Genomic DNA, 16,234 nt, shown 5'->3' with positions numbered 1-16,234 from the left:
GAGGCTGGTGGAGGCTGTGGAGGCTGGTGGAGGCTGGTGGAGGCCGTGGAGGCTGGTGAGGCTGGTGGAGGCTGGTGGAGGCCGTGGAGGCTGTGGAGCTGCGTGTCAGCAGCTTGGTGCTGATTGGGTTTCTGGGGGAGGTCAGCATGGGGATGGTCCTGGGACCCAGGTCTGAGCACCTGTGGGCCACGGGCTCTGGCCTGAGGACCGAGGGAGGATTCCTGGTTTGACCTGCCGAGAGAGAGAGACAGAAAGTGAAGGTCAGAGCAGGTGGGCAGTGTACATTTGGGGTGACTGTGTTTTCTGAGCGCCTGATCTGGGGGCCGTGGAGATGTGGCATCTACCAGCACCTGTCCCGTATGTCCTGACCCCACCCCGGGGCTCCTAGGAGCAAACAGACACAGGCAGGACAAGGCAGGGTCCACAGGGGCTGGAGGTGAGAAGTGCAGTGGAGGGGAGGGTGGTGGGCAGGGGCATCTCAGAGAGGGGGTGCTGGTGCGACCCGGAGGGAGGGAGGTCTGAGGGGACCAGGCTGGAGGAGGCCATGTGCCCACGTGCCCGCAGGGCACAGGGTCTAGGAGTTGGCGGGCAAGCTCAGGGGCATTTGTTCTGGTGGAAGGAGACTCAGGTGAGAAGCTCTGGGCCCTGGAGGAGCTGGGGAAGGGAGCGCACGTTCCAGATGTTTCCAAGGAGGCAGCAACTGCTTGGCTGGCAGGTGGGGCCTCCTCTGCTGAGATGAGCAAGGAGCAGGTTTTGGTTTGGTTTTGGTGAGAAGGTACCAGAATTTCCTGCAGACCTCCCAGAGGGCACGCGTGGGAGTGGAATTGGCTAAGACAGGCCTCAGAGCGTGGGCTCGCTGATGGGGATATGGGCCGCCTTTCCTGGCCCAAGAGCACTCAGAGCCAGGCCAGCCCCAAGCCTGGGTCTGTGGGACCCAGAGCTGCCTTCCGTGCCAGGTGGGTGTGGCAGGGCCCCTCTGGCCATCCACACCGGGAGCCGTGGAAGCCAGCATGTCCAAGGAGGTCCAGAGAGCCTCCTGGGATGGGGAGGGTCCTCGTGTGTCTGCAAGGGGCTTCTGTCCTCTGGTGCAGGGCTGAGGGCACAGGGAGCCGGGACAAGGACAAGCACGTGGCTTCCATGGGCTTGGCCCTGGGTGGGGGTGGGTAGAGCAGGAGGGAGGCTGGGAGGCGTGTGCTGTGGAGGTATATTAGACTCCCATCTGCAGAGGAGCGGGAGGGAGAAGGACCAGGTTGGAGGCGCGGGCTGAGGGCAGAGTGAACGGCCCCTCGAGGCGGCAAGGGCAAGAAGGGAGGCCGCTGCAGGCTGTGGGGCACTGGGGCTGAGGACAGCTGGTGCTGGCCGAGGTCCCTGGTCCCCAGCGCCGGCAGAGGGGCGAGGCCTTGCTGTCCTTTCAGACGACTTCCGGCGCACAGTGGCCTCCAGCATCCTCAAGTGGGTGGTGAGCCAGCAGAGCTACAGCGGAGGCAAGCCGAGCATCGAGGGGGAGGCCTGCAAGCCGGGCTCCGGCAGCAAGAAAGGTGTGTGGGGCCCAAGGCTGCACCGTGCGCGGAGGGCTGTGCCAGGAGGGGCAGTGGGGCCACGTGTCCAGGGTGGTGTTGTCCCCCACCCTGCAGAAGAGGGTGACAGGGAATGGCTTTCCTGCGTGGTGTAGGGCCACGTGGCGTTAGGCCTACAAAACCCAAATAAGTGTTTTGTTGTTCACTTTCTCGGAGCATTTTTAGGTTCACAGCCCAGTTGAGCAGGAGGTACAGGGATTTCCCATACACGCCCTGCCCCCCCCCCCCAGCCTCCTCTACTATTACCACCCCTACCAGTGGTGCGTTTGTTACGATCCATGAACCTACGTTGACGCGTCACTGTCACGCAGACCACAGTCGGCCTTGAGGTTCACTCTTGTGCGGGGCGTTGTGTGGGTTTGGAGAAACGTGTAAGGGACGGATCCACCATTATGGCGTCCACAGAGTCACTTCACTGCCCTCAATGTCCTCGTGCTCCCCTGTCCCTCTCTCCTCCCCAGCTCCTGGCCCCCCTGGTCCTTTTCCTGTCTCCGTAGTTCTGCCTTTTCCAGAATGTCCTCCGGTTGGAATCGTGCAAACGTAGCCTTTGCTGATTGGCTTCCTTCACTCAGGGATATGCATTCAAGTTTCCTCCAAACTGCACAGCTTGGTAGCTCATTGTCTGGATGGTCCATTGTCTGGCTTGTTTATTCATTCACCTACTGAAGGACATTTTGGTTAGGCAATTATGAGGAAAGCTGCTACAAAAATCTGTATCCAGGTGTTTGTATAGGTGTAAGTTTTCAGCTCATTTGGGTAAACACCAAAGAGCATGATTGCTGGATACTGTGGTAAGAGTATGTTTGTTTTGGTAAGAAACAGCCAAGCTGCCTTCCACAGTGGCTGGGTCATTCTGCCTTCCCACCGTTGGCGAGCGCTGCTCCTCATCCTCCCTGTGTTTGGTGGTGGTGGTGCTCTGGATTTTGGCTGTTCTGATAGATGTGCAGTGGTACCTTATTGTTTTCATTGGCAGTTCCCTGGTGACATATGATGTTGAGCATCTCTTAATATACTTCTTTGCCATCTGTAAATATATTCTTTGGTGAGAAATCTGTTCAGCTTCCCTGCTGTTTTAAATTTTTTTATTGTTGAGGTTTAAGAGGGTTTGTGTGTGTGTGTGTGTGTGTGTGTGTGTTTTGGATAACAGATGTGTCTGTTGCAAATATTTTCTCTAAGTCTGTGGCTTGTCTTCTCATCTTCTTGACTGTCTTTCATGGAGCAGAAGTTTTTAACTTTAATGAAGTCCAGCTTACCAAGTATTTCTTTCATGGACCGTGACTTTGGGGTTGTATCTAAAAAGTTATCACCATACCCAGGTTCATCTTGGTGGTCTCCTGTGCTATCTTCTAGGAGTTTTATAGTTTTGTGTTTCACACTTGGGTATATGATCCATTTTGAGTTAATTTCTAGGAAGGGTGTAAAATCTGTGTCTAGATTCTTTTTTTTTTTGCACCTGTTCCAGCACCATTTGTTGAAAAGAACCACTTTATCCCATTATATTGTCTTTGCTCCTTTGTCAAGGATCAGTTGATCATATTTTTGTGGGTTTATTTCTGGGCTCTTTATTCTGTTCCAGTGACCTATTTGTCTATTATTTTATGAATACCACACTGTCTTGATTACCATAGATTTGTGGTAAGACTTGAAGTTGAATAGTGTCAATTCTCCAATTTGTTCTTCTCCTTCAATATTGGGTTGGCTATTCTGGATCTTTTGACTCTCCATATAAACTTTAGAATCAGTTTGTCAATATCCATAAAATTCCTTGCTGGGATTTTGATTGGGATTGCATTGAATTTATAGATTGAGTAGGGAAGAACTGACATCTTGACAATGAATCCTATTCATGACCATAGACTATCTCACCATTAATTTAGTTCTCCTTTGATCTCAGTTATCAGATTTTTGTAGTTTTCTTCAAATAGGTTTTGTTAGATTTATTTATTTATATATTTATTTAATTTGGGGGCTGCTAATGTAAATGGTATTGTGTTTTAAATTTCAAATTCCAATGATTCATTTCTGGTGTGTAGGAAAGTGATCGACTATAATCATTTATTAGTTCCACGAGTATTTTTTGTCAATTCTTTCAGATTTTCTACATAGATAATCATGTCATCTGTGAATAAAGCCAGTTTTATTTCTTCCTTCCCAATCTGTATGCCTTTTATTTTATTTTCTTGTCTTATTACATTGGCTAGGATTTCCAGTACAATGTTGAAAAAAACTGGTGAGAGCGAGGAGGTCCTGCCCTGCTCTTGATTTTAGAGTGTAAGGTTCTAGTTTCTCATCATAAAATATAATGTTAGGTATAGGGGTTTTTTGTATATATTCTCCTTTTTTTAAAAAGAAGATTTTACTTATTTATTTTAGAGAGAAGGGGGAAGAGCAAAGGGAGAGAGAAAGGGAGATAATCTCTAGCAGAATCCACACTGAGTGTGGAGCCTGAGGGCTTTAATTTTGGGGGGCTTTAATTTTTAAAAAATTAAAAAATTTTCTTGAGATCATGACCTGAGCCAAAACCAAGAGTTAGATGCTCAACTGACTGAGTCACCCAGGTACCCGTATATATTCTTTATCAAGTTGAAGGAGTTCCTCTCTATTCCTAGCTTGCCGAGAGCTTTTATCATGAATGAGAGTTTAATTTTGTCAAATGCTTTTTCTGCATCTATTGATATGATCCTGTAATTTTTCTTCTTTAGCCTATGATGTATAATAGATTGATTTGATTAATTGATTTTCAAATGTCAAACCAGTTTTGATATCTGACATATATCCCATTTGATTTGGTATATGATTCTTTTTATACATTATTGGATTTGTCTTGCTAATATTTTGGTGAGGATTTTTGCATCTATGTTCATGAATGATTTTCTTTTAGTTTTCTTTTCTTTTGCCTTAGTTTTCTTTTCTCATGTCTTTCTCTGGTTTTGGTATTAGGGAAATGCTGGCCTCAAATAATGAGGTAGAAAGTATTCCCTTTGTTTCTATCCACTGAGATTGTATAGAATTGGTATAATTTCTTCCTTAAATGTTTGGCAGAATTCACCAGTGAACCCATTTGAATCTGATGCTTTCTGTTTTAGAAGGTTATTAATTATTGATTCAATTTTGTTAATAGATACAGGCCTATTCAGATTGTCCATTTCTTTTTGTATGAGTTTTGGCAGGTTGTGTCTTTCAATAAATTGGTCTGTTTCACGTAGATTATCAAATTTGTGTGCATAGAGTTCATAGTATTCCTTTATTATCTTTTTATGTCCATGAGATCTATAATGATGTCTCTTCTTTCTTTTATGATATTAGCAATTTACATCCTCTAAACTTTTTTTTTTTAGTTAGCCTGGCTAAAGGTTTATTAATTTCATTGATCTTTTCAAAGAACCAGCTTATTTTCTCTATTATTTCTTGTTTTCAATTTATTGATTTCTGCTCTAATTATTGTTTATTTTCCTCTGCTTATTTTGGATTTCTTTCTTCCTTTTTTGGTTTCCTGAGGAGGAAGCTTAGATAATTGATCTTAGATCTTTCTTCTTTTCTAATGTATGCATTCACTGAAAGCTGTAAATTTCCCTCTACACTGCTTTCATTGCACCGTCAAAATCTTTTCATTTTCATTTGGTTCAAAATATTAAAAATTTTTTCTTGGGATTTTTTTTATTTGACCCATGTGTTACTTAGATGTATGTTATTTAATCTCCAAGTATTTGGGAGATTTTCTTTTATTGGTTTCTAGTTTAATTTCATTTTGGTCTAAGAACACATGTTGTATGATTCCTATTCTTTTAAATTCGCTAACGGGTATTTTACGACACAGAATGTGGTCTAACTTGGTGAATGTTCCATGTGAACTTGAGAAGAATGTGTGTTCTGCAATTGTTGGATGAAGTAGCCTGCAGACGTCAATTACATCCAGTTGATTGATGGTATTGTTGAGTTCTACTGTGTCCTGATTTTCTGCCTGCTGGATCCATCCAGTACTGACGGAGGGTATTAAAGTCTCTAACTGTGATAGTGAATTTGTTCGTGCAATTCTATCAGTTTTTGCTTCACATATTTTGATGCTCTATTGTTAGGTGCCTATACATTAAAGATTGTTATGTCTTATTATAGTATTGATCCTTTTATCATTATGTAATGTTCTCTTTATTCCTGGTAGTTTCCTTGATCTGAAGTCTGCTCTGTCTGAAATCAATGCACGTACTCCTGCTTTCTTTTGATTAGTCTCATGTGGCATACTTTCTCCATCCCTGTACTCACAATCTATATATGTCTTCATATTTAATGTGGGTTTCTTGTTGAAAATATACAATTGGGTCTGATTTTTTATCCACTGTACAATTTCTTTTGGTTGGTGTTTTCAGGCCATTGACGTTTTAAGTGATTATTGATATAGTTGGATAAACATCTACACATTTGTTATTGTTTTCTATTTGTTGTCCTTGTTCTTTCTTCGTGTTTTTCCTTCCACTCTTTTTCTGCCTTTTATGGTTTAATTGAGCATTTCATATGATTTCATTTTCTCTCCTTTTTAAAAATTTTTTAATTTTTTTAAAGATTTTATTTATTTATTTGACAGAGAGAGAAACAGCAAGAGAGGGAACAAAAGCAGGGGGAGTGGGAGAGGGAGAAGCAGGCTTCCTGTGAGGCAGGGAGCCCGATGCAGGGCTCCATCCCAGGACCCTGGGATCATGACCTGAGCCGAAGGCAGATGCTTAATGACTGAGCCACCCAGGTGCCCCTCCTTTTTTTTTTTTAAAGAGAGAGAGCATGTGTGAGTGTGGGGGAGGAGCAGAGGGAGAGGGAGAGAGAGAATCCCAAGTAGACTCCACAGGGCGGAGCCCATCACGGAGCTCTGAGACCATGACCTGAGCCAAAATCACGAGTTGGATGCGTATCCACCTGAGCCACCCAGGCTCCCCCATTTTCTCTCCTTTCTTAGCATAGCCGTTGTACTTCCTTTCATGTATTTTTCATGGTTACCCTAGAGTTTGCAATAGACATTTACAACAAATCCAACTCAGTTTTTCAAGTAACACTGTACCACCTCACCATAGCACAAGAATTTTATAACAAAATGTTCCTAGTTCCTCCTTCCTGGGCCTCGTGTCATTGCGGCCGTTCATTTCACTTCTCCATAAGCTATAAGCATTGAATACATGGCTGCTGTCATTATTTTTATAGTAATTATTATTGTTCTGTCAGATCAACTGAGAATAACAAAAATATTTTTATGAAAAATAAGAATAAGAAAAATAAATAAGAAAAGTTTTTATTTTGCCTTCATTCATTCCTTCTCTAATGCTCTTCCTTTCTTTATGTGGCTCTGGCCTATATTATTTTCCTTCTCTCTGGAAAACTTAACATTTCTTAGCAGGTCTACTGGCAAAAAAATCCCCCCTCCTTTTTTTTTTGATCTGATGCCGTGTTCTGTAGTCCTGTGATGAGGGCTCAGTCTTTTGTGAGCGTGTGTCCCTGGACGGGGAACTTCACTAGTACTTCTCCGTCTTTACCCCCTTTGGTGGGACAGGACGGCTGGAGGGGCTGGAGCAGGTCAGGCTCTGGGTAACACTTGCTCCTGAGGACAGGCCTTGTTAAGAACAGAATGGTCTGGCAACTTTCGGGACGGTCACTTTCCTTTCTTGGCAGAAGCAGGGGGGCATTTTCTCCCATATTCATGGTGAGAACCAGGTCAAGTTCCTGGAGGTAAGAATGACAAAAGCATGCCTCCCCCCAAAAAACTGACCCTCCTGGGGTTTTTGACTCAGATTTGTCCACACTGAGCCTTCAGCAGTTCATCAGTTAGAGCTCGGGTTTTTCTCTCCTGGTGTTGGTGTCTGGGGAGGTTTCTGCTTAGGGTTTTTGATCCAGTGAGTTGTGATTCTCTGTATCAGCCTGACTGTCTCTGAGATTGGGGGGCAGCAGTTTGTCTTGTGACCTCAGTTCTCTGATGGAGCAAAGAAGAGTTGTTGATTTTTCAGTTTTACTTTTTACTTGTTAGGATGGATTGGCAACTTCCAGGATCCTTCTATGCCTGACCAGAAAACAGAAGTGCAAATTTTCACTTTAAAATGGCTATTTTTATGTTCTGTGAAAAAATTCACCTCCATACAGTTTAAAAACACATATTATAATCTCTACGGCAACTAGGTGAACTGCAGCACTTTCTCCTGGGTCCAGAACCGCTGGGGTCCTGGGTCTGCGATGCCTCAGCCCCTGCCACCCCAAGTTTGTGGAGCTGGTTTTGTACACCTTCCAAGCCTCCTCGTCCCTCCGGGCTCCTACCCCGTAACCACCCATCCAGTTACTGATTGTCAGCTCCTTCTCCTTCGGGGACCAGGGGGCTGGGCTGCCTTGTGTGGGAGCTGGGTTCCTGGAGGTTTGCTCTTACCTGGACAGGAGGACTCCCTGCGCTCAGTGCTTCCTGAGACCCACGGGTCCCAGGAGCATGAGATGCTGCGTAAGAGGTCGGATGCAGGCAGCCGCCAAGCGCACACGGGCTTGTGGGCATCAGGCAGGATTGCCCCCCAAGTACTTACTGAGTACCCAGTGTGTGCTCAGAAAAGTACAGGTTTTGTACCAAGTTTGGAAGTGGTGCTGCCTGGTCGCCCGCGGGGCTGAGTCTGGTTGGAGGGTGTGTGCGGCGGGGGGAGGCGTGCTTGGGGCCCAGGTTGGCTGCCCAGAGAATGCTCGGAGGGCTGGGGTGGTTTTTGTGCAGTGCCCCAGGTGGTCCCCACTCTGCATCCTGTGCTTGGGTTTCAGCTTCCAAGAATGCCAAATCCAAGCTCACGGGCCTCTCGGGACAGCTCGTGGACACTGCGTGCAAGGTGTGCCAGGCCTACCTGGGGCAGCTGGAGCACGAGGACATCGATGTCTCTGAGGACGCCACCAAGGACCTCACGGAGGACGAGTGGAAGGACCTGACAGAGCAGTACTACTCCCTCATTCAGTAAGACGCGCCCGTGCGGAGCCCTCCAGCCGTGCCCGGTGCTCGGTGGCAAGAGTCAGCACGCACCCCGATGGCTCACCTAAAGCGGGGATGTGGGGGCGGGCATCAGGAGTTGTCTAAGGAAGTCCCGCCTCTGGGACATCTGAAGCACCTGCCTGGGGATTGGGGCATCTGTCTGGATGTTGGGGTACTTGTCTGGGTGTTGGGGTACCCAGATTCACTCACTGTTGCCTATCTCACCAAGTCCCTGTTGGCTTATAAAAGGATGACACCTCCTTGGGGGCACCTTTGGGTACCATCGCCTTAAGCACTTTCCACACTGTTCATGTCTTTTACCCCATTTGAACGCCACAGGTGGGCTCTGGATAGTCAGGACCAGCAGAGGCCTTGCCTGGCCCAGCCCTCCTGATTCTCCAGGACCTTCAGTGCCCCTTGCTGCCTGGGAATCCAAAGGCTGAGCCTGGCTTTCCCCCTTTCTCCTGAGGGCTGGATCCTTCACAGGCTAGAGACCCAGCACCCCCTTTTTTCCTTTTTCAGAAGTCTGACTTTATTGTGCCTAGATGTGGTTTTCTTTGTTATGTCCCCTACCTAGAGATTTTGGAGATTTTTTAATACGTGGGTTGGAATCTTTAATCAATTTTGAAAAGTTCTCAGCCATTATCTTCAAATATTGCTTCTGCTTCATTCTGCTCCTCTCCTTCTTGGACTCCAGTGATATGCATAGCTGACCATGTGACTATGTTTCACACGTCTCTTTGCTCTGTCCTGTTTTCCTCATTCCTTTTTCCTCTCTGAGTCTGAGTTTGTGTATTTTCTATCAACCCATCTTAAGGTTTACCAGCCTTGTCTTCTGCTGTCTCCAGGCTGATTGTAAATCTGCCCAATTCTAACTCCAGCATTGGGATGTCCTTCTTGTGTCGTTTGTCTTTGCCCTTTACTCTCCGTCAGATTTTTTAGCCTCTTCTTGGTCTCTTTTTGTGTGCTGCCCCTTGTCCGTAAAGGAAGTACAGACAGAAGTTTATGCTGTTTCCTAAGAGGGGACTCACACTTCCCTCTGTTGTAGATATAGTGTGCAGCTGATGTCCTCAACCAATTAGCAGGGAGCGGGGCCAGATTGCAGCTCTGGGCAGGTTCAGTGCATTCTGGTGTCAAGTGTCTCAGGAGTGAAACTGAAAGATTTTGTTGAAGACCCTGTCCCCCAGGAGAGTCTTCTCCCCAAGTGCCACAGGAATGGGAGGTCTCACTGTCGTTACAGCCCAGACACACCATCTTCGTGCCCTGGGAAAAACTGGCCATGTGTTTTGAGCATCACTAGACTTAGGTCTTTCATGCCAGTTGACATGGCCATGTGGCTTCTCATTCCTTAAGAAAATCCTTCAGCTTATGCCAAGCCTAAATCTCAACCTTCACCCAGATTTGGCAAATATTCTTGGGGAATAAAATGGCCAACAAACTCGGTTCACCCAAGAAAGGCTTTTCTGTGCCTAGATGTAGTTCACCTATTCCTCTTTACATCCACAACCCTCTGATGTTTTGAGAAACATGCATTTTGCAATTTATCTGGTTTTTTTTCCTACTTGTCATAACAGGCATAATGGCTAGCCGCTACCTACTCGTTATGACCTAAGTAAGGAAGCATCCTAATTATTATTAATAATTTTATTTTATCTCCTGTATTTGGTTTCTGGTTACACAATTTTGTTTTTATGTTTCAGGGTTTACCTTAGAGATTACAGTATACATTCTTGATTTATTATTGCTTATCTTCAGTCAGACCTCCACTAGTTCCCAAACAGCATCACAGCAGTGGGATTTCATTCGCTCTCTTCTCATTCCTTATGCTCTTGTCATTTATTTCACCTCTCTCTATATATTTTCTATTTTTAAAAAGATTTTATTTATTTATTTATTTAGAAAACGTGCAAGTAGAGGGAGGGTCAGAGGGCAAGAGAGAGAAAGAATCCCAAGCAGAATTGGCACTGAGCCCAGAGCCCAACACAGGGCTCGATCCCACAACCCTGAGATCACAGCTTGAGCCAAAATCAAGAATCAGACGCTTAGCCAACTGAGCCACCAGGCACCCCTTGTTTTCCATTTTTAATTGTCGTAAAATAAACATAACAAAATTTCTTGTCTGAACCATTTAAAAATATTCACCTAAGTACCTCAGTAATGTTGTGCAACCATCACCACCATCAATCTTCATAGCTCTTTTCATCCTATAAAACTGAAACTCTGCCCGCATTAAACACCAACTCCACATATTCCCTCCAGCTCTTGGCCCCCACCATCTACTCTCTGTCTCCATGAATTTGACTCCTCCAGGTGCCTCATAGAAGTGGAATCATACAACATTTGTCTTTTTGTGACTGGCTTATTTCATTTATAATGTCCTCAAGTTTTATCCATGTTGTAGCAGATATCAGAGTTTCCTTCCTTTTAAAGGATAAATAATATTTTGTTGTATGTATATAGTACATTTTGCTTATTCATTCATCTGTCAGTGGACATTTGGGTTGCTTCCACATTTTAGCTGTTGTGAATAATGCTGCTGTAAGCATGGGTGTGCTAATATCTCTTTGAGATTCTGCTCTCAATTCTTCCGGGTGTGTACCCAGGAACGGGATTTCTGGGTTATATGGTAATGCTATTTTTAATTTTTTGAGGGACTTCCGTACTAGTTTCCACAGCAGCCGCACCTGCACCACTTACGTCCCCACCAATAGTGCACAAGGGTGCGGTGTCTCTACATCCTCACCAACGTTTGTTATTTTCTGTGCTTTTAAAAAATAATATCTATTTTAATGGATGTGAGGTAGTATTTCACTATAGTTTTGATTTTCACTTTCCTAATGATTAGTGGTATTGAGCATCTTTTCATGTGCTTATTGGACATCTGTATGTCGTCTTTGGAGAAGTGTCTGTTCACATCTTTTGCCCATTTTTGAATCAAGTTCATTTGTTATTGTTGAGTTTTGGGAGCTCCCTGTATATTCTGGATGTTAGCCCCCTATCAGATACATAAATTCCAAACAGTTTCTCTCATTTTATTGGTTGCCGTTTTACTCTGTTGATTATATCTTTTGATGCACATATTTAAAAACTTTTCATGAAGTCCAATTTGTCCATTTGTTTCTCTTGTTGCCTGTGCTTTGGTCTCATATCCAAGAAATCATTGAGAAATTCAATGTCTTGAAGATTTTGCCCTATGTTTTCTTCAAGATTTTCACAGTTTTTGGTCTTACATTTAGGTCTTTGATCCATTTTGAGTTAATTTTTGCACATGGTTTTAGGTGAGAACCCAAATTCATTCTTTTGGTTATGGATATCCAGTTTGCCCACTACCATTTGTTAAAGAGACTGTCCCTTCCCCCATTGAATAGTATTGGCACCCTTGTCAGAAATCATTTGACTATATATGTGAGGGTTTATTTCTGGGATCTCTATTCTATTTCATTGCTCTTGTGTCTGTCTTCATGTCAGTAACACTGTTTTGATTACTGTAGCTTTGTAGTAAGTTTTGAAATCAAGAAGTGTGTGTCGTCTAACTTTGTTCTTCTTTTTCAAGATTGTTTTGGCTATTTGGGGTCCCTTGAGAGTCTATTTGAATTTAAGAATGGGTTTTTCTATTTCTGTGAAAAACATCATTGGGATTTTGAATAGGGATTGTATTGAATTTGTAGGTATTTTGAGTACTATTAAGATCTTAATCAATATTAAATCTTTTAATCCATAAACATGGATGTGTTTCCACTTATTTATGTCTTTTTAAATTTCTTTCAGCAATTTTTTTTGTAGTTTTTGTTGTACCCTTCACCTCCTTGGTTAATTCCTAAGTATTTTATTATTTTTGATGTGATTGCAAGTGGAATTGCTTTCATAATTTCCTTTTCAGATTGTTCCTTGCTAGTGTATAGATATGCAACTGATTTTTGTTTGTTGACTTTGTATCTTGCTACTTTGTATTTCACTTATTAGATGTAACACGGTTTTTTGGTGGAATCTTTAGGATTTTCTGCATATACAATCATATCATCTGCAAACAGATAGTTTTACTTCTCCTTTTCTAGTTTGCCATTTATTTCCTTTCCTTGTCTGATTGCTCTCGCTAGCATTTCCATTACTCTGTTGAACGTTGAAAGTACGCATTCTTGTCTTATTCTTTTTTTTTTTCCTTAAGTAGGCTCTACATCCTATGTGGAGCCCAGCACAGGACTTGAATTCACAGCCCTGAGATCAAGACCTGAGCTGAGATCAAGAATTGGATGCTTTACTGATTGAGCCACCCTGGCATCTCTTGTCTTATTCTTAATCTTAAAGGAAAAACTTCCAGTCTTTTACCATTGAGGATGGCATTTGCTGTAGGTTTTCATATATGGCCTTTATTATGTTGACGTAGTTTCCTTTTATTCCTAGTTTGTTGAGTGTTTCTATCAGGAAAGGGTGTTAAATTTTGTCAAATGTCTTTTCTGCATCAATTGAGATGGTCATGTGGGTTTTTTCCCCTTCATCTGGTAATGTGATATATTACATTAATTGATTTACAGATGTCGAACCATCCCTGCATTCCTGGAATGAATCCCACCTGGTCATGGAGTGCAATCCCTTAACATGCTGCTGAGTCTGGTTTGCTAGCATTTGTTGAGGATTTTTGCATCAATGTTCATAAGGGACATTGGTGTGTAGGTTTCTTTTCTTGCAGTGTCTTTATCTGGCTTTGGTATCAGGGTAATCCTGGCCTCATAGAATGAGTTAGGAAGTGTTTCCTCATCTTCCATTTTTTGGAAGTTTGAGAAGGACTCATATGGTTCTTCTCAAATTGTTTAATAGAATTCACCATGGAGCTGTCAGGTCCTGGACTTTTCTTTTTTGGGAGATTTTTGATTACTTTAATTACTGATTCAAACCCTTCAGTAGTTATAAATTCATTTATATTTTCTGTTTCTTCACAATTTAGTCTTGGTAGGTTTTGTGTTTCTTGGGAATTTGTCCATTTCATCTAGGTTATCCAATTCATTGGTGTACATCTGTTCATAGTTCTCTCTTATAATCTTTTTTATTTTTGTAAAATTAGTAATAATGTCACCAATATTATTTTTTATTTTGATAACTTGAGTATTCTCTCTTTTCTAAGTCCATTGAGCTAAAGGTTTGTCAATTTTGTTGATCTTTTCAAAGAACCAACTTTTAGTTTAATTAATTTTCTCTATTTTGAGTAATTCTGCTCTAATCTTTATTGATTACTTTGTTCTACTAGCTTTGGGTCTAGTTTATTCTTTTTCTAGTTTCTTTTTTTTTTTTTTTTTAAAGATTTTTTTTTTATTTATTTATCTGAGAGAGAATGGGAGACAGAAAGCATGAGAGGGGGAGGATCAGAGGGAGAAGCAGACTCCCCGCCGAGCAGGGAGCCCGATGTGGGACTCGATCCCGGGACTCCAGGATCATGACCTGAGCCGAAGGCAGTCGCTTAACCAACTGAGCCACCCAGGCGCCCCTTTTTCTAGTTTCTTAAGTTGCAAAGTTAGGTTGTTGATTTGAGATTTTTCTTGTTTTTTATTTTTTAATTTAATTTTATTTTTTTAAAGATTTTATTTATTTATTTGACAGAGAGAGAGAGAGAACAAGTAGGCAGAGAGGCAGGCAGAGGGAGAGGGTAGAAGCAGGCTCCCCGCTGAGCAGGGAGCCTGATGCAGGGCTCGATCCCAGGACCCTGGGATCATGACCTGAGCCGAAGGCAGACGCTTAACGACTGAACCACCCAGGTGCCCCATGAGATTTTTCTTGTTTTTTAATGTAAGCCTTTATAGCTATAAGTTTCCCCTTTAGCAAAACTAGCAATCCCATATGTTTTAGTATGTCGTGTTTTCATTTTCATTTGTCTCTAAGTATTTTCTAATTTCCCTTGTGATTTCTTCTTTGATCCATTGACTATTTAAGAATGTGTTAATTTTGTGAGGGTGCCTGGGTGTCTCAGTCTGTTGAGCATCAGAGTCTTGATTTCAGCTCAAGTCTTGATCTCAGGATCAAGAGTTCAAGCCCAGCTTTGGGCTCTACCTGGGGAGCCTACTAAAAAAATTTTTAAAAAAAGAATGTGTTAATGTCCACAAACTTGTTTCTCCACTTGATTAGATCTTTTAACATGTATGTCAATGATGTTTTGTAATTTTCAGTGTTCAAATCTTGCATTTCTTTTGTTAAATATATTCCTATGTGTTTTATTCTTTTTGATACTATTATAAATGGAATTGTTTTCTTAATTTTATTTTAGGATTTTTTGTTGGCAGAATATAAAAATAATTGATTTTTAAAAGATTTTATTTATTTATGTTAGAGAGAGAGCAGCAGGGAGGGGCAGAGAGAGAGAGAAACCCAAGCAGACTCCACACTGAGTGCAGAACCAACACGGGGCTTGATCTCACAACTCTGAAACCAAGAGTCAGATGTTCCAACTGACTGTGCCACCCAGGCGCCCCTGTAATTCATTTTTTTATATTGATCTTGTAACTGTGACTTTGCTGAACCCATTTATTAGTTCTAGTACTTTGTACTGTGTGTGTGTGTGTTCCTTAGGGTTTTCTACATATAGGACATGTCATCTATGAATAAAAACAATTTTATTTCTTCATGTCCAATTTAAGTTACAGGAACTCAAATTTGCTTTAACATTCAAAAGTTGATCAGTGGGATATTAGTCATCCTTAAAAAGGAAGTTCATCAATGGATGAACCTTGAGGACATTATAAATGAAAAATACAAATATTGTGTGATTTCACTTACATGAGGTACTTAGAGTGGTCAAAATCACAGAGACAAAAGGTAGATGATGGTTGCCAGGTCTGGGGGAGGGGATGGGGAGTGAGTGTTTAATGGGGACAGAATTTCAGTTTGGGAAGATGAAAAAGTCCTGGGGGCAGATGGGGGTGATAGTTGCACAATATAAATATTCTTAATAGTACTGAACCGTACACTTAAAATGGTTAAGGTGGCAAATTTTATGTTATATGTACTTTGCCACAATAAAAAAATTGAAAGAATGTCAATTGGTAGATTTTACCCCATTTACAGAATAAAGAAGAAAACTATATGATCATTTCAATAGATGTAAAACATTGATGAAGTTCCATACTGTGCGTGTTCCTTTTTTTTTTTTTTTTTTTTTAATGAACTAGAAAAAGAAACTTCCTTAATTGGAGAAGCTTATGTACAAAAATTCTAAAGCTAACATACTTCTTAATGGTATGTATTGAAATTGTTCTCCTTGAAATCAGAAGGAGACAAAAATGCCTGCTATCATGACCGCTATTCAGTATGGACTGAATGGTCTGTTTAGTTTAATAGTACAGAAAAAAAGAAATAAAAGGCATAAGATCAGAAAGAAGCAAAACTATTTACTGAAAACCTGATTATGCACATAGAAAATTTAAAAACTCATACAGAAAGTTACGTGAGGTTAGTGAGGTCAGTAGGCCCCAGGTCAGTATGCAGAACTCCCTGTGTTCCTATACACTAACAAAAATCATAGAATGGAATTCTAAAAATGCAATCTATAATAATATCAAATAACAACAAATATCCAGAGAAAAATAACAGTATAAACTGAAGACCCTAAACAGAACATTATAAAATAAAATAGAAATAGTGACCTAATAAGTATATGTGCGTATAATAAAACCATGTTCATAAATTAGAAAACTCAGTGGTATATTTT

At 42.1% G+C, this 16,234-nt stretch overlaps 1 protein-coding gene across 4 annotated transcripts in view; it reads left to right on the top strand.

The window, feature by feature from the left end:
• Positions 1-16,234, top strand: part of TTLL8 (tubulin tyrosine ligase like 8) — a 49,059-nt gene that overhangs the window by 22,701 nt on the left and 10,124 nt on the right. For all 4 annotated transcript variants that reach the window (XM_032416286.1, XM_032416287.1, XM_032416285.1 and 1 more), the window contains 2 exons: positions 1,416-1,538; positions 8,340-8,526. In XM_032416286.1, coding sequence (XP_032272177.1) covers positions 1,416-1,538; positions 8,340-8,526 — 310 coding nt within the window. The remainder of the gene's footprint in view (positions 1-1,415; positions 1,539-8,339; positions 8,527-16,234) is intronic.

This window comes from Phoca vitulina, unplaced genomic scaffold, assembly GCF_004348235.1.
Source record: "Phoca vitulina isolate PV1807 unplaced genomic scaffold, GSC_HSeal_1.0 scaffold19, whole genome shotgun sequence".
NCBI classification, from domain to species: domain Eukaryota; kingdom Metazoa; phylum Chordata; class Mammalia; order Carnivora; family Phocidae; genus Phoca; species Phoca vitulina.
This window is presented reverse-complemented; position numbering and strand designations above follow the sequence as displayed.